Source organism: Carcharhinus amblyrhynchos, chromosome 32 (genome assembly GCF_965287045.1).
Source record: "Carcharhinus amblyrhynchos chromosome 32, sCarAmb.v2.hapA, whole genome shotgun sequence".
NCBI classification, from domain to species: Eukaryota; Metazoa; Chordata; class Chondrichthyes; order Carcharhiniformes; family Carcharhinidae; genus Carcharhinus; species Carcharhinus amblyrhynchos.
Genome location: NC_137355.1, coordinates 20319273 through 20337649, shown reverse-complemented (window position 1 = coordinate 20337649; position 18377 = coordinate 20319273). Strand labels below are relative to the sequence as shown.

The 18377-nt window shown below is 45.9% G+C and overlaps 1 protein-coding gene across 2 annotated transcripts in view; it reads left to right on the top strand.

The window, feature by feature from the left end:
• fes (FES proto-oncogene, tyrosine kinase) overlaps positions 1-18377 on the top strand; it is a 65347-nt gene that overhangs the window by 20446 nt on the left and 26524 nt on the right. For both annotated transcript variants that reach the window (XM_080216077.1, XM_080216076.1), the window contains exons 2-4: positions 4389-4630; positions 7947-8120; positions 12635-12731. In XM_080216077.1, coding sequence (XP_080072203.1) covers positions 4406-4630; positions 7947-8120; positions 12635-12731 — 496 coding nt within the window. In that variant the 5' untranslated portion in view covers positions 4389-4405. The remainder of the gene's footprint in view (positions 1-4388; positions 4631-7946; positions 8121-12634; positions 12732-18377) is intronic.

Below are 18377 nucleotides of genomic sequence, written 5' to 3'. Positions count from 1 at the left end.
TGGTGGATGGTGTTCTCACGTGAGGTGATGGCATCCATGTCAATGATCTGGCATGTCTTGCAGCGGATGCTGTGGCAGGGTTGTGGGGTGTCATGGTCACTGTCCTCCTGAAGGCTGGGTAGTTTGCTGCGGACAGTGGTCTGTTTGAGGTTGTGGGGGTGGCCTTGGCGAGATGTTCGTCTTCATCAATGAAATGTTGAAGATGATCTCACGTGAGAATATCATCTGTCAGGTAAACGGTACATACACTTGCAACTCAGCCAATGTCGTCTACCTGATGTGCTGCAGGAAAGGATGTCCCAAGTCGTGATACATTGGGGAGACCATGCAGATACTATGACAACGGATGAATGAACACAGCATGACAATCACCAGGTAAGAGTGTTCTCATTCTGTTGGGGAACACTGCAGCGGTCATGGGTATTCAGCCTCTGATCTTCTGGTAAGCGTTCTCCAAGCCAGCATTCACGATACATGACAGCGCAGAAATTGATAGCCAAGTTCTGCACGCATGAGGACGGCCTCAACCAGAATCCTGGGTTCGTGTCACACTATCTCTAACCCCCACAACTTGCCTGGGCTTGCAAAATCTCACTAACTGTCCTGGCTGGAGACAATACACATCTCTTTAACCTGTGCTTAACCCTCTCTCCACTCACATTGTCTGTACTTTGAAGACTTGATTACCTGTAAAGACTCGCATTCCAACCATTATTCTGTAAATTGAGTTTGTGTCTTTAACCTGCTGTTGTGAGACTTCTTGGTGAGCCAATTTGTGCACAGCAAGCTCCCACAGAACAGTAGTATGATGATGAGTTTACCATCTTGTGATATTCCACCAATATTCATTACAAGCCCACTGACTCCCACCGCTACAACCCCTCACACCTGGCTCTCTGTAAGGACTCCATCTTATTCTTCCACTTCCTCCAAGTCTGCCGTATCTATCCTGATGATACAATCTTTGAAAACGGTATCTCTGACATGGTGGCACAGTGGATATAAAGTTAAAGTTTATTTATTAGTCACAAGTAAGGTTTATATTAACACTGCAATGAAGTTACTGTGAAATTCCCCTAGTTGCCACACTCTGGCACCTGTTCGGGTTAACCCGATAGTTTTTCCAGCAATCGACAATGGTTTTGTAGCCATCGGTAGATGTTTAATTCCAGATATCACTTTAATTAAATTCAAATTCCACCATTGACTGTGGCGGGGTTCGAACTCAGGTCCCTGGAACATTAGCTGAGTTTCTGGATTAATAGTCCAGCGATAATACCACTGGAATGTCGCCTCCCCTTGAAATAATCGCACTTTTAAATTAAAAGTGCTGGAACTTCATCAAGTGCATTTCTTTCAGCTTTTCGTGTAGCTGCCAGACTGATAGACATTGTTCCTTGGCACATGACTGCAGCGCGATAATGAATGTGATACCCCAGGATACATAATCACATAGTAATTAGTTTCCATAGCACTTTACGAATAATATAACAATGTCACAACATAACACTGGCGTCTGTGCAATGTATAAGCAATATCAACACTCTCCAAAATAGCAGGTATATGACCAATTCTCTCCTGAATTTCCTGAAATTCTGCTGGTCACTGCTGCCTCCCCGAGCAGTGCAGAGTTAAGAGCACAGTTGATGTTAAACACTCAGGTATTCCAAATCCCAGATTGGAAAGTGGGAATGCCTGTATTTTGCAATTGGTAAATTGTGAAGAAAGATGTGAAGAACATGATGCTGATTTTAAACAAAATAAATGTTTATTAAACAGTAAAACACACAACAAGAAAATCAACTAGAAGTACTGTTAACTACCTTAATGGCTTTACAGTCTCTTTAAATTTACCTAGTTCCAAATCCCCACAGGTACTAAAATTATAAATAAAATCCAAGAATTGTTACCACACCAGGCACCTATATCTTTTGGGGTTCCTTCTGACTTAGGAGAGAGACAACTGACTTCTCAGACTGGTTTTCTCCAGGGCAACTTGTGGACAACTTTCTGCTGTGGGCTGTGATCTTAAAAACAGCTCCCTTGCATAAGGTGAACTTGCCTCTGATGTATTGCTTTTTCCTCTTCTGATCTTCCCTTGTCAGGCCCTTTTCTTCTCCAAAGTCACTCTTAATTACTTCAAGTAAAGTTTATTTATTAGTCACAAGTAGTCTTACATTAACACTGCAATGAAGTTACTGTGAAAATCCCCCAGTTACCACACTCCGGTGCCTGTTTGGGTACACTGAGGAAGAATTTGGCATGACCAATTCACCTAACCTGCACGTCTTTCAGACTGTGGGAGTAAACTGGAGCACGCAGAGGAACCCCATGCAGACATGGGGAGAACGTGCAGACTCCACACAGACAGTGACCCAAGCCGGGAATCAAACCCAGATCCCTGGCACTGTGAGGCAGCAGTGCTAACCACTGTGCCACCATGCTGCCCAGTTACTTTTATTGTGAAAGAGTACAGCTCCCTCTACACTGTTCCCATTGGGTTGTGAAATTCAACCCATCGTCTCTTTGAATTTTTATCATCTTTACTTTTGACTTTTGAAACTCTATCCTCCGTTGCTACCAACCTGCCTAAAGTAAACGTGTTTACAGTGTTGTTAAGCTAAACAGTGTATCAATACTCTAGTTCCAGCAACGTGGCTAACTTGTCGTTACTCCAATTTCCATTTTAAAACAGTTTTTAAAACACTTTAAACATACAACCATCAGAACACACGTCGAATTACTGGATTTTTTTTTTTCATTTCATCACAATTTACACGGAAACATATCAAGGTCGCTTCCTTTTGCATTGTTTAGCCAAGTACCTGAGCAATGGAGCAAGTTATTCATACAACTCACTGTAAATGGTGATGCAGAGAAACAAATCGGATATGGAGCAGGAAAACTTTACTCATCCGCACAGAAAATAAACTAACAGCGCTTTCAACACAAATACATAGAAACATACATAAAAATAGGAGGAGGCATTTGGCCCCTCAAGCCTGTTCCTCCATTCATCATGATCAATGCTGATCATCCAAACTCAATAGCCTAATCCTGCTTTCTCCCCATAACCTTTGATCCAATTCGCCCCAATGGCTATATCCAGCCCTCTATTTCCTAACTCCAGTCTGAATATTCACACCTTCAGCTAAAAGACGTGAATCAACATTATCTTTTCTCCTTCCTGGTTTTGAAGCTTAAGGTTTCTGAATTCCATTTTTCATCTTTCCCGACAGTCCAATCTTTCACTTTAAGGACAGTGAGTCCTCTGCCCTTTGTGAAAAGGCCTGAAAGAATTCCAAACCAAATCATAGCCAGTAGAGTATTTTGTTGTAATGTTGGAGATGTAATAGTCAGTTCATAGAATCCTTACAGTGCAGAAGAAGACCATTTGGCCCATCGAGCCTGCACTGACAACAATCCCAGCCTAGCCTTGTCACCCCAGATATTTACCCCACTAATCCCTCTAAACTATGCGTTCCAAGATATTAAGGGGCAACTTAGCATGGCCAATCCACCTAACCCGCACATCTTTTGGACTGTGGGAGGAAACTGGAGCACCTGGAAGAAACCCATGCAGACACAGGGAGAATGTGCAGATTCCACACAGACAGTGACCCAAGCCAGGAATCGAACCCAGGTCCCTGGCACTGTGAGGCAGTAGTGCTAACCACTGTGCCATCATGCCACCCATCAAACATACACATCAAACGCCCACAATTTTGCAGCACGATTCCTTGGCCTGGGTCACTGTCAGTGTGGAGTTTGCATATTCTCCCCGTGTCTGCGTGGGTTTCCTCTGGGTGCTCCAGTCTCCTCCCACAGTGCAAAGATGTGCAGGTTAGGTTGTTTAGCCGTGATAAATTGACCCTATCAGGGAGATTAGCAGGGGTAAATACATATGGTTACAGGAATAGGGCTTGCGTGGGATTGTGGTCAGTGCAGACTTGAAAGGCTAAATGGCCTCCTCCTGCGCTGCAGGATTCTATAATGTGACAGGGGCCTGGTAATGTACTTTTTAACCTTGTTTGAGAGGTAAATACTGACCCAGGATTTGGGCAGAACCCCCTTCTCTTTAAGACACTCCTAAGCAGGCAGGTGAGGCCTTGGTTTAGCATCTCATCCCTAAGCTGGCAGTGCAGCACTCCCTCAGCACTGCACTAGGAGTGTCAGCCTAGACTTTTGTGTGGAGTGGGACTCGAATCCATTTGGTTCCAGGGTGGGAGTGTGGACCAAACAACCATGGCTGAAACGACTGCAAATATTGGCTTATTTACAACTGACTGGCTTGTGTTCAGTGAGTGTAGAACTCGTGTTGTGGTGTAAGGTCATTCCAGGTCATTCCTGTCTTTCTAATCTGCATTTTGTTTTCTCTTCCATGTCAGGTCCAGTGTCTGGAGCGATGGGGTTCAGCACTGATCTTTGGTGTCCCCAGGGACATACCATGCTGCTCCGCTTACAAGATTCAGAGCTGCGACTGCTGGAGATGATGAAGAAGTGGATGAACAATCGAGTCAAAAGCGACCGGGAATACTCAGGATTCCTTCACCAAATGTTCTCCCAAGTAGAGAAACAGGAGTGCAGCCAGCAGGCCCCAGGACTCGATTACATCAGTCAGGTCAACAAGGTAGGAGTGATCCACTGATTCAGGGCTTGTCTCTCTGGTTTATAGCAGCGACTTAGTGCTGCCTCGGCGGGTAAATAACTGGCCGTTGTGGTACTGAGTCAAACAACCATTGGCTCAGTGGATAACAGGGTCACAGGTTATGGGTTTAAAAAGCGCTTCCCAGGTTTGAGTACACAATTCTCAGCTGACACTTCCAGTGCAGTACTGAGGGAGAGCTGCCTAGTTAGAGACACTATTGTGTAGACCAGACACGTCTCTCCTCTCATCTTCCAAAAGTTGCACAATTTCAAGTCGGGGTGTTAGCTCCGGTGCTTTGCTGATATTTATCCCTCAGTCAACATCACTGAGGCGGACAGTCATGGTTATTTCCACCTGGCTCCCTGCACTGTGAGCCTCAGGTTGGAATTCTCTGGTCTCTGATGCCCCACTACCCCGCCAGAGAGAACGGAGCGCTTAACCAAAACGCCATTCACTGCAGTGGGACTAGAGAATCCCAGCCATGGGCCAGGTTGGAGATTTCAAGCCTGAGAGTTACACAATTAACCATGAAGGATTAGATACAGAGTAAAACTCCCTCTACATTATTGCCATCAAACACTCCCAGGACAGGTATAGTTTGGGGTTAAATACAGAGCTCCCTTTATGCTGTCCCCCATCAAACACTCCCAGGACAGGTACAGCACGGGGTTAGATACAGAGTAAAGCCCTCTCTACACTGTCCCCATCAAACACGATGTGGACATGTCGGCGTTGGGCCGGGGGAAAAACAGTAAGAAGATCCACAACACCAGGTTAAAGTCCAACAGGTTTATTTGTAACAAATGCCACAAGCTTTCGGAACTGGCCTCGACTTAACATATGACACAGGACCTTCAACTGATACTATACACTAGATACATCGATGATATTTGCTTCCTTTGGACTCATGGTGAACAATCACTGAAACAGCTATATAATGACATCAACACGTTCCATCGTAGGAGGTACATTAGCAGGTTCATCAACTGCACTCACAAGATAGCCCCGAACATCACCCAAGCACAACACAACGCCATCCGCGCTCTCAAGACCAACTGCAACATTGTCATCAAACCAGCAGACAAAGGAGGGACCATTGTCATACTGAACAGCACAGATTACTGCAAAGAAGTGTACCGACAACTGAACAATGAGGAACGCTATAGACAGTTACCCGCAGATCCGACCAAAGAACACACCCGTCAACACGCTGATCAAGACCTTTGATCCGGACCTTCAGAGCACCCTCCATGCTCTCATCCCGTGTACTCGCCGTGTTGGGGATCTCTACTGCCTCCCGAAGATAGACAAGGCAAACACACCCGACCGTCCCATCGTATTGGGCAATGGGACCCTGTGCGAAAACCTCTCTGGCTATGTCAAGGGCATCCTGAAACCAACTGTACAAAGAACCCCCAGCTTTTGTCATGACACTACGGACTTTCTACAGAGACTCAGCACACATGGAGCAGTTGAACCAGGATCAACTCCTTGTTACAATGGATGTCTTGGCTCTCTACACCAGCATCCCTACGATGATGGCATTGCTGCAACTGCCTCAGTACTCAACACCGACAACTGCCGGTTTCCAGATGTAATTTTACAACTCATCCGCTTAATCCTGGACCACAATGTTTTCACCTTCAACAACCAGTTCTTCATCCAGACACACGGAACAGCCATGGGGACCAAATTCACACCTTAACATGCCAACATCTTCATGCACAGATTTGAACAAGACTTCTTCACTGCACAAGACCTTCAACTGATGCTATACACTATTTTCTTCCTTTGGACTCAAGGTGAACAGTCACTAAAACAACTAAAGGATGACATCAACAAGTTCCATCCCCCATCAGACTCACCATGGCCTATTCTCTGGAATCGGTTACATTCTTGGATACACATCTCCATTAAGGACGGTCACCTCAGCACCTCACTGTACCGCAAGCCCACGGCTAACCTCACGATGCTCCACTTCTCCAGCTTCCACTCAAGTTAAAGAAGCCATCCCCTACAGACAAGCCCTCCGTATACACAGGATCTGCTCAGATGAGGAGGATCGCAACAACTACCTCCAGACACTGAAAGATGACCTCATAAGAACAGAATATGACACTAGACTCATTGATCAACAGTTCTGATGTGCTACAGCCAAAAACCGCACCGACCTCGTCAGAAGACAAACATGGGATATGGTGGACAGAGTACCCTTCGTTGTCCAGTACTTCCCTGGAGCAGAGAGGCTATGACACCTTCTTCTGAGCCTTCAACACGTCATTGTTGAAGACGAACATCTCGCCAAGGCCATCCCCACACCCCCACTTCTTGCCTTTTAAACAACCGCACACTTCAAACAGACCATTGTTCGCAGCAAACTACCCAGCCTTCAGGACGACAGTGACCACGATACCACACAACCCTGTCACAGCAACCTCTGCAAGACGTGCCGGATCATCAACACGGATGCCATCACCTTACGTGAGAACACCATCCACCAGGTACACAATACATCGACTTGCAACTCGGCCAACTTTGTCTACCTGACACGCTGCAGGAAAGGATGTCCTGAGGCATGGTACGTTGGGGAGACCATGCAGATGCTACGACAATGGATGAATGAACACCACTTGACAATCACCCAGGTAAGACTGTTCTCTTCCTATTGGGGAACACTTCAGCGGTCACAGGCATTCGGCCTCTGATCTTCGGATAAGCATTCTCCAATGCGGTCTTCACGACACACGACAGCGCAGAGTCGGTGAGCAGAGACTGATAGCCAAGTTCCACACACTTGAGGACAGCCTCAACCGGGATCTTGGGTTCATGTCACACTATCTGTAACCCCCACAACGTGCCTGGACTTGCAAAATCTCACAAACTTTCCTGTCTGGAGACAATACACATCTTTTTAATCTGTGCTTAATGCTCTCTCCACTCACATTGTCTGTACCATTAAGACTTGATTAGCTGTAAAGACTCACATTCCAATCATTATTCATGTAAATTGAGTTTGTGTCTTTATATGCCCTGTTTGTGATCAGAACTCCCACCCACCTGACGAAGGAACAGTGCTCCGAAAGCTAGTGGCATTTGCTACAAATAAACCTGTTGGATTTTAACCTGGTATTGTGAATCTTCTGACTGTGTTCCCATCAAACACTCCCAGGACAGGTACAGCACGGGGTTAGATACAGAGTAAAGCTCCCTCTACACTGTCCCCCCATCAAACACTCCCAGATACAGCGTGGATGTGAACTCACTAATGTTAAAATTTGTGTTTTTCGTGTTCCTTCAGTCCTGGTCAATGATTGTGAATCAGACGGAGATTTTGAGCCGAGTGATGCGGAAACATTCCGAGGATCTGAACTCGGGGCCAATTAACAAGCTGACATTGTTAATCCGCGACAAGCAACTATTGAAGAAGAATTACAGTGACCAATGGCAGCAGATCAACCAGGAGGTCATCAAGGTGAGGAGGCAAAGTCTTTATCTCCCTTTCAACACGTTCGAAAAAAACCCATTCCTTTCCTTTCACACATCATTTAACCACTGCTGAATGACAGATCAGGCTTGAGAGGCCAAATAGCCTATCCATAGTTTCAATGTTTCTCTGAATGGTCTGGCTCTAATTAGAGCGGCAAGGCGGTTAGCACTTTTGCCTCACAGCGCCAGACACCCGGGTTCAATTCCCAGCTTGGGTCACTGTCTGTGTGGAGTCTGCACGTTTCTGCATGGGTTTCCTCCAGATGCTCCGGTTTCCTCCCACTGTCCGAAATATGTGCTGGTTAGATGCGTTGGCTATGCTAAGTTCTCCCTCAGTGTACCCGAACAGGTGCTGGAGTGTGGTGACAGGGGGATTTCCACAGTAACTTCATTGCAGTGTTAATGTAAGCCTACTTGTGACACTAATAAATAGCCTTGTTCTGAATTTGCCACCAGAAATACTAGTTTCCCTCTGTCTAACCCATGAACGCCAATAATTGTCTTTATAAGTATGGCACTCAATTTGGTGGCTTGATTGCTCATAAGAATCAGTACGACACTGAGCAGTGCCTTTCCCCTGTGCGCCACTATGGGATCATTTCATAGAATCCTTACAGTGAAGAAGAAGGCCATTCAGCCCATTGAGTCTGCACCCACCACAATTCCACTCAGGCCCTATTCCCCATAACCCCATGCATTTTACCCTAGCTAGTCCCTCTGACACTAAGGGGCAATTTAGCATGGCCAATCCATCTAACCTGCACATCTTTAGGTTGTTTTATTTTGGTCTGGCCAGTGCCTGCCCTGAGTCACAGTCTTGCCTTGTTGAAAGATAGTGGAAACGTGGATGATTTTTTAAAGTCAGTGAGGGTTCCAACTTGTTCTGCTGGTTTCTTGGCTGCGTTCATGCTTACATTTGGTCTTACTTCATTGACCTGAGCTTTTCCAAAACCACCATCAGGCTGTCACTGTGATAGACACCCAGTTCAGGAAATTCTTGGGCAATAAGTTGGATTGGGAGGAGTTAGATGGAGGGAGTAGGTTGGAGGGGTGTTTCAGAGGGGGAGAGAATGCAGAGATTCCCCTTCATTGGCAGAAATATGGTGGAGAAATCCTATCCAGAAGGAGATCCAGAAAGGGGCGGCACAGCGGTTAGCAGTGCTGCCTCACTGTGCTAGGGACCCGGGTTCAATTCCAGCCTTGGGTCACTGCCTGTGTGGTGTTTGCACATTCTTCCTGTGTCTGCGAGGGTTTCCTCTGAGACTTTGGTTTCCTCCCACAGCCCAGAGACATGGGGATTAGGTTGATTAGCCATGCTAAATGAATCCCAGTCTCAGGGGGTTAGCATGGAAAATATGAGGGGTTACAAGAATAGGGCCTGGGTGAGATTGTGGTCGGTGCAGACTCGATGGGCCAAATGGCCTCCTTCTGCACTGTAGAGATTCAATGATTCCATGACAACCGAAAACCTGAAGCTGTGTCTGTCAGAGTCATAGAATCCTACAATGCAGAAGGAGGTCATTCAGTCCATCGAATCTGCACCGACCACAATCGCACCCAGGCCCTATCCCCTAGTCTCTGACAACAGCAAAGAGTAATTAAATACTAGGAATAATACTATAAGAGGTAGGAGCAGAAGTAGGCCATTCAGCCCATCAAATTCGTCATTCGATGAGATCATGAGCGATGTTTAACATCCAGCCAAGCCTCATGAACAGAGTCTTTGATTTAACAATCTCATATCGAGGGTGGGCCAGAGCAGCACTCCCTCAATGCTACACTTGGCTGATAGATTGGGTGCTCAGATGTGGAGCTTCAACCTTCATTCTCTTTAACTGACCTAGAGACACAGCAATCACCAGAGTAAAGTCACCAACTCTGGCAACACAAAACGTCCATCCTCACCGTGTCCCACCTTCCCACAGCCAATTGGAAATCCTTCATCATCGATGAACCTTGAATGTCAAGTTTTCTCCAAAAAGTTTAGAATTTGTTCGAATTTACAGAATCACGGAATACTACAGTGCAGAAGAGGTCCTGTGGCCCACTGAGTCTGCACTGACACATGAAAGGCCTTAATCTGCCCATGTGACCAATCAACCTAATTCGCACATCTTTGGGCTGTGGAAGGAAACGAGAGTCTCAGAGGAAATCGCGCAGACGCGGGGAGAATATGCAGACTCCACACAGGCAGTGACTCAAGGCTGAACCCAGTTCCCTAGCGCTGTGAGGCAGCAGTGCTAACCACTGTGCCACCCCCTTTCTGGATCTCCTTCTCCACTGTATTTCTGCTCATGAAGGGGAATCTCTGCATTCTCTCCCACTTGGCCCCTCGCCCTGAATGTTATGATGGGCCAAGTATTCATCCAGGTAAAGGATGTGAGGCATCCTGCCTCCACCACCCTCCCAGGCAGCATGTTCCAGACCGTCACCACCCTCTGGGTAAAAACGTTTTTCCTCAAATCCCCCTAAACCACCCGCCCCTAGTGTCTCCTCGTAACTGTCCGTTCAACTAAGAGGAACAGCTGCTCCCTATCCATCCTGTCCATGCCCCTCATAATTTGAACACCACAGTAAGATCGCCACCTCAGTCTTCTCTGCTCCAACAAAAACAACCCAAGCCTATCCAACCTCTCTTCATTACGTATTCCCTGCAGCAGCATCAGGAGAAAGAGAGATGTGTGTGTGTGTGGGTCTCTCAGCAGTCCTGTAGTTTGTTTACACTCCCCCGCTTGCCCTTTGCTCTACGTCTGTGATTCCAAGCCATTTCATTGCAGTTTGCCACTGTTCTCTCCCCTTTGGACTATCATAACTCTCACTACGCTGCTACTTTCTTTACCTCTGCAACTTTAAGTATTCTTTTTACTGTATCTTCACACGCTTTGTTTTCCCTTTGGGAAATAGTGGGGGGAAGGGTTCCTGAGCTGATTATCAGCCCCTGTAACAGCGTTATGAATGCTCACTCCATGGCCAACAAGTCCCAGCGTTCAGACTTGAACCTGGCGCTTCTGAACCAGTGGTGCCACAAGCGTGCAAGGAAATGTTGAATCTGGGCAAACAGTTGAGGACTGGAATGCACTACCTGAGAATGTGGCGAAGGCAGATAATATCGAGGCATTCAAAACAAAATTAGACTGTTACTTGAAAAAGAAGAATGTGAAGAATTAGGGGGAGAAGTTAGGAGAATGACCTTGGGTGGACTGCTCATTTGGAGAGCCACTGCAGACAAGATGGGCCAAATAGCCGCCTCCTGCGCTGTAACAATTCTGCGATTCTGGGAAATTGAGCAGACACCCTACGCTGCTCACTGTGCCTTTACCAAGTGGCAAAGTGTGGTCGCTATAGTTACAATAGAAAACAAAGACTCTATAAACTGGTTTGATGAGAGTACAATCTTCTTGAGTATTTACCAGTGGATTAATTATGATAACCTGGAAGGACGTGTGTTGGTATATACACCGACTTGACACCTTACAGCATTAATCCCATTAAACAAAGACAAACAATGCATTGCTTGATCCAACAGTATAGGAGGAGGCCATTCAGTCCATTACTTGTATGCCAGCTCATTGACAGAGCTATTCAATTCGTCCCACTGCAAGTTTCCTCCCTTCGAGTGTTTTTTACCCATTCCCCCAATTATTTCATTCTGCCCTCTTGCCCCCAAAAAATTAACATTTCTTCCAGTTGGCCAGAAATGCATTTACTTTATTGTTGCCTCTGCAGCAGAGTACCCTTCCCCACTACCCAATCTGCTAATTCCCCAGCCTCCCACCACTGTTGTTGAACTGTGTAATCTCACTGGGCATCACTGGTAAGCAGAGGATTTCATCACAGTCCATACGGCCAAATTTGGTAAAGATCCAGGAATTTCAACAACCCCTGGAGAAACCTGCCGGAATCCTCAGACCCCCCCCATCACTGACTCTACCCACCCATTTAATCCCCTCCCACGTCCTCGTGTATACTCTTCCCCTATCACTGATTCTACCCACCCATTTAACCCCCTCCCACAGCCCCATGTACACTCTCCCCTATCATTGACTCTACTCACCCATTTAATTCCTCCACCGCACCCCCCAGACATATATATATATTCAGCCTTCAATCCTATTCACAGGCAGGGATTTACTCTCTTCCCTTTCAACTAATTGTTGCGGCCTCATTTACGGTTCTTTAGTCTTGGCTTGTGTTGAAAGGAAGCCTCATTTACTCCCCTTTCCTTCGCTCACTTTACTGTATGAAAACTCCTCTCCTAGCCCCTACCCAATCCTCCCTCCTCCATTCCCCCACAATCCACATCTTTTCAAATTGCATTCTGTTCCAATGCCCTCTCATCTTCTTCTTCTTTTTAAGTTCTGGTGGTTTTCCCACTAGTGACATTATGCTTTCCCTGGAACTGCTCACTAAAGTTAGTTTCTTCTTTCATTTTAAGAATGCTTCAGTCAGCACTTTGCGTTGTGAGTTGTTGCGCTTAACCCAAGCCGCTGTGATTTACAGAACACACAGAGTGAAATTGAGAAGTTGAAGACACAGTATCGGCAGCAAGCCAAGGAGATGAACTCAGCAAAGCGGAAGTACCAGGAGGCCAGTAAAGGTAAGTGAAACAAGACGCAGAGGAGAAAGCTTAAATGGAATGGTGGCACAGTACTTAGCACTGCTGCCTCACAGCACCAGGGACCTGGGTTCAATTACAGGCTTAGCTTACTGTCTGGGTGGAGTTTGCATGTTCTCCCCGTGTCTGCATGGATTTCCTTTGGGTGCTCCAGTTTCCTCCCAAAATCTGAAAGACGTGCTGGTTAGATGCATTAGCCATGCTAAATTCTCTCTGTGTCACTCAGCAGGCGCTGGAGTGTGGCAACTAAGGGAATTTCACAATAACTTAATTGCAGTGTTAATGTAAGCATTACTTGTGACTAATAAATAAACTTTATTTTAGAAAGCGCAACAGACCAGACAGGTAAACTGAACACTGCAGTGGACACTGCATACACCTTGAGACACTGTTCCTTAAAGCCTAGTTCTTTCAACAAGCTTTTGGTCACCTGTCCTTATACCTCTTAAAGTGTAACCTGTCAAATATTATCTGATAATGCTCCTGTGAAGCACAGAGTTGTGTTCATAGTTGGTTAGATCTCACCTGTGCAGTTTTGATTCCCTTATCTCAGAAATTGTCACAGAGGGAGTGCAACAAAGATTTGCCTGACTTATTTCAGAGATGGTGGGACTGTCTTAAGAAGAGAGATTAGGCAACTGGGCCTGTATTCTGCAGCAAGGTGGCACAGTGGTTAACAATGCTGCCCCACAGCGTCAGGAACCTGGGTTCGATTCCTGGCTTGGGTCAATGTCTGTGTGGAGTCTGCACATTCTACCCATATCTACTTCAGTTTCCTACCACAGTCCAAAGATTAGGTTAGATGGATTGACCATGCTAAATTCCCCGTAGTGCTGGGGGACTAGTTAGGATAAATGTATGGGGTTATGGGGATAGGGCCTGGGCAGGATTGTGGCTGGTGCAGACTCAATCAGCTGAATAGCCTCCTGCACTGTATGATTTTGTGATACTTTATGAATGAGAGGTGATCTCATCGAAAACTACAAAATATTTAAAGGAACAGGCAGGATAGATACAGGTAAGATGTGACCTTTCGGTGGGGAGTCTAGAACCAGAAGCACAATTTCAAAATAAAGGGGAAGTCACTTAAGATCAAGATGAGGAGAAATTTCTTTAAACAGAGGGTTGAAATTCTCTACCCCAGAGGGCTGTGGAAGTTCAGTCACTGAGTGTGTTTAGGCTGGAGATGGATAGATTTCTGATTAACAAGAACATAAAGGATTATGAGGATAGTGGGTGTAAAAGGCATTGAAGTATCTGATCATACATGACCATATGAAATGGCAGGGCAGACTCTATGGACTGAATGGTCTACTCCTGTTCCATTGTTAAGGCACCATACAAATGCAAATTGTTGATACCTAAATATGTGGGAGGGTGGGGGCCGGGGTGGTAGGATTAGTATGTTTGTGGATGACACAAAGATTGTCCAGGTGATTAACAGTGAGGCTGGGTATCTTGGGCTACAAGAAGATAGAGACGGAATGGACAAATAGACAGAGAAGTGGCAGATGGAATTTAACCCTGAAAAGTGTGAGGTTTTACACTTTGGTAGGAGTAAATTTGACAAGGAAGTATTCAGTGAACAGCATGAGATGAGCAAGTTTTGAGGAACAAAGAGACTTTGACATGTTTGTCCACAGATCTCTGAAGGCCGAAGGAATAGTAGTAGGAGGGTGAAAAGGGCATAGCAGACATTTACCTTTATCAATTGAGACATAGATTACAAAAGCAGGGAAGTCATTTTGCAGTTGTATAGAACTTTGGTGAGGCCACAGCTAGAGTTCTCGTCGCCACGTTATAGAAGGGATATGATTGCATTGGAGTGGGTGCAGAGGAGATGCTGCCTAGGGTGGAGCATTTAAGTTATGAAGAGAGGTTGAATAGGCTTGGGTTGTTTTCTCTGGAGCAGGGAAGACTGAGTGGGTGACCTGATTGAGGTGTGCAAGATTATGAAGGGCATGGACAGGGTGGAGAGCAGCTGTTCCCCGAAGTTAAAGGGTCAGCGTAAGGGAATATAGGTTCAATGTGAGGGGCAGGAGGTTTAGGGGGGATGTGAGGAAAACTTTTTTTTACCCAGAGGATGGTGACAGTCTGGGATGCGCTGCCTGGGAGAGTGGTAGAGGTGAGTTGCCTCACATCCTTTAAAAAGTACCTGGATGAGTACTTGGCACATCATAACATTCAGGGCTATGGACCAAGTGGTGGTAAATGGGATTAGGTGGGAGCTCAAGTGTTTCTTGCATGTCGCTGCAGACTCGATGGGTCAAAGGGCTTCTTCTGCACTGTATGATTCTTTCTACGGAAACATTTACGGAAAATGACACTCAAATCCTACAGAATTAGAAACCTTGGTTCGAGATGTAGTTTTCTTCCCTCTGATAGTTATGAGAGTGTTTTGCACGATGAGTTTGGACTGTCTGCATCCTATTTGAAATTGCCTCTAACTTGATGGTCTTGCTCAGAGATGCCACTGACGAGGCTAGATTGGGAAATGAGAGATATCTTGTTGGTGGCATCATGCAGAGGCAGACTAACAGGTGTGGGGCTCAGCTTCATTTTCAGGGTCCCTCTACCCTGGAATCAGGAGGCTGAAGCCCAATCTGCACGGACACTCTCTGTTCACCCCACCCCCTCACACTCACTCTACCCAACCCCCTCCCCCTGCCCCGACTACCAGCACAGTGGTGCAGTAGTGAATTTTGAGGTTGAGGAGTTCTAAGTAAATGTGTTGGGCATATAATTTTTCAATATTTTGTTACGTTGTTTTCCTATGTAGTAATCATTTGAGTCTCCAAATGTCAGAAAAACTATGTTTTTAAAAATTAGTGCCAGTTGGCCTTTTTTTTTTGAAAAATGAATCATTGAATCATTAGTCTTTAGGACATAATGTGGAGTTGCCAGCGTTGGACTGGGATAGGCACAGTAAGTAGTCTCAGAACACCAGGTTAAAGTCCAACAGGTTTATTAGGTAGTGCGAGCTTTCAGAGCGCTGCTCCTTCATCAGATGAGACAACTTACTGTCTTTAGCAGTTAGTAATTCAGGGTGCAATGGTTTAATAACATAATGTAACTTTGCTCCTCAGTTCCTATCTAGATAATAATGAAAGAGCCTTGGCAAATGTATGCAAGCATTCCTGCATCAAGCTCTTTCAAGTTGCTGGCATGGTAGCACAGTGGTTAGCACTGCTGCCTCACAGCGCCAGGGATCTGGGTTCGATTCCTGGCTTGAGTCACTATTTGCACAGAGTATGCATGTTCTCCCTGTGTCTGCATGGGTTTTCTCCCACAGTCTGAAAGACGTGCTGGTTAGGATGCATTGGCCGCACTAAATTCTTTATCAGCGTACCCGAACAGGAACTGGAGTGTGACGACTAGGGGATTTTCACAGTAACTTCATTGCAGTGTTAATGTAAGCCTACCTGTGACACTAATAAATAAACTTCAAACTCTTTCGATTTCAATTTAAATCTCAAAGAGCTATTTGTCAGTTAAATTATTATCTCGCATAGTAACTCTCTGATTTTCTACAGCATTTGAGATTAAATGTTATCGGGTCCAGCAACCTGAGCAATCTTCAGTGCCTCAAATAAAGCTAAGGCCATTTATGGGTTTACATTCATAGAGTCAATAGCTTAAGCATTTATACCTCCCGCTGTACCATCTTCAATAGAGAAGATTAATTCAAAACATATATATTTACATTTCAGTCACATCCTACTCCAATGCTAACCACCATGCAAATCTCTTTGGATTTTTGTGGGTTTTTTGGCCACTAACAGAATTTATAAACGGGAATTCCACCTGATCAGTTGTTTCTTGCCAATGTACTTCTGGCATTCTGGGCCGGCACAGTAGCACAATGCTTAGCACTGCTGCCTCACAGTGCCAGGGACTCAAGTTCGAGTCCCAGCTTGGGTCACTGACTGTGTGGAGTTTGCACATTCTCCCTGTGTCTGCATGGGTTTCCTCCGGGTGCTCCGATTTTCTCTCACACTCCAAAGATGTACAGACCAGGTGGATTGGCCATGCTAAATTATCCTCAGTGTCAGGTGGATTAGCAAGGGTAAATACATGGGGTTACGAGGATGGGGCCTGGGTGGGATTGTGGTCGGTGCAGGCTCGATGGGCCAAATGGCCTCCTCCTGTACTCTAGGGATTCTGTGATTCTTCTATTCCATGATTCTATTTAGTTGTGGCTCTAGTTATTTTCAGCGGTATTTATACATGCAATCTTGCCAATGTTTTATATTTTGAAGTATTTACTTTTGCAGTTACTTTCTGATTATTTATAATTTTTTTTGCTCCTATAACATATTTTCTTCAGCTAGCACACCCCAGTTTCTTAACCCTTTCTTAATACCCAAAAATTGAACCCCTTCTTAAGGCAGCTGTCTGCAGCAATAATTTTATCAGCAAAATGAAATATGATGATACAATAACCATTGATATGAACTGAGTGGATATTAGGACATGGAATGTTCCCAGCAGAAACAGGGGCAGGAATAGGCTCCATCATATGTTTCATATTTTAAGTTAAAGAAAGAAGTATAGGAAATAGAATGACAGGGAGAGTTCTTTCTAAAGACCAAATAGCTCCCATCTGTGCTTTGAAACTGTACAGTTCCCAGAAGATCAGATATCAGGGCGATTCTCCCCCAAAAGTTCTAAGTGTCGAATTTGTGTAAAAACTGGAGTAAATCCAGTGTAAAAAGTGGCGTAAATCACACTGTTTTTCTCAGTGGGAGTTTCAAAATGAATCTCCCACACTCTGTGCATGGCAGAATGCCCTAGCAGGATTGACTCCAGAAACCTGTGTCTGTACCAGCGTTGTTTTCCTATGTAGTAATCATTTGAGTCTCCAAACGTCAGAAAAACTATTTTTTAAAAATCAGTGCCATATTCCCGCTGGAGAAGCTGGCAGCACAGCGCTGAGTGGGCCACTGTATGTGCACCAATCTGTCAGCGCCGAGATTGGAGCATGTGCAGAGGCCTCTCTCTCTGCTGGCCTCCTGATCACTGGCCAGCCCCGCTGTCCCCTCTGGACGTGTCCAGGACCAGCTCTGATTCCACCCCGCCACTGCCTCCCCACCCCCGCCCACCGCCCCACTGACATTCCCAAACTCATCCCCCCCCACAGAGTGGCAGCGAGACCCCTCCCCCCATTTCCAATGATCACCCCATTAGGCCCCACCCCTTTGGCACTGCCCCATGCCTGGCGGCCACATCTAAGGTGCCATTTGGACATTGGCACTTTGCCCCTTAGGCAGTGCCAGGGGCTGAGGCTGGCACTACCAAGATGGCAATGCCCAGGGGGTACAATCCCACCCACTCCAGTGCCAGACCCTCTTGGGGGGGCCCTCAGTTGTCCTCCCTGCACTCCAGCGGGTTTGGACCCGCAAGTGGGGAGCTATACTAATCCCCACTGAAGATTTCAGTCCTGGGCGCACTAATAGGATTTAAATAGCATGTAAATGAGCTGCTGCATATATTGTGCTGTTTCTGATCTAACCTTGATGCGAATGTCTAGGGGCGCGGGCGCAGGGAGGGGCGTGGGCGCAGGGGTGCGAACTTTGTTTTCGTGCTCACCAGTCTGTGACCGATTGCCCAATTGGAAAGATTGGCTGA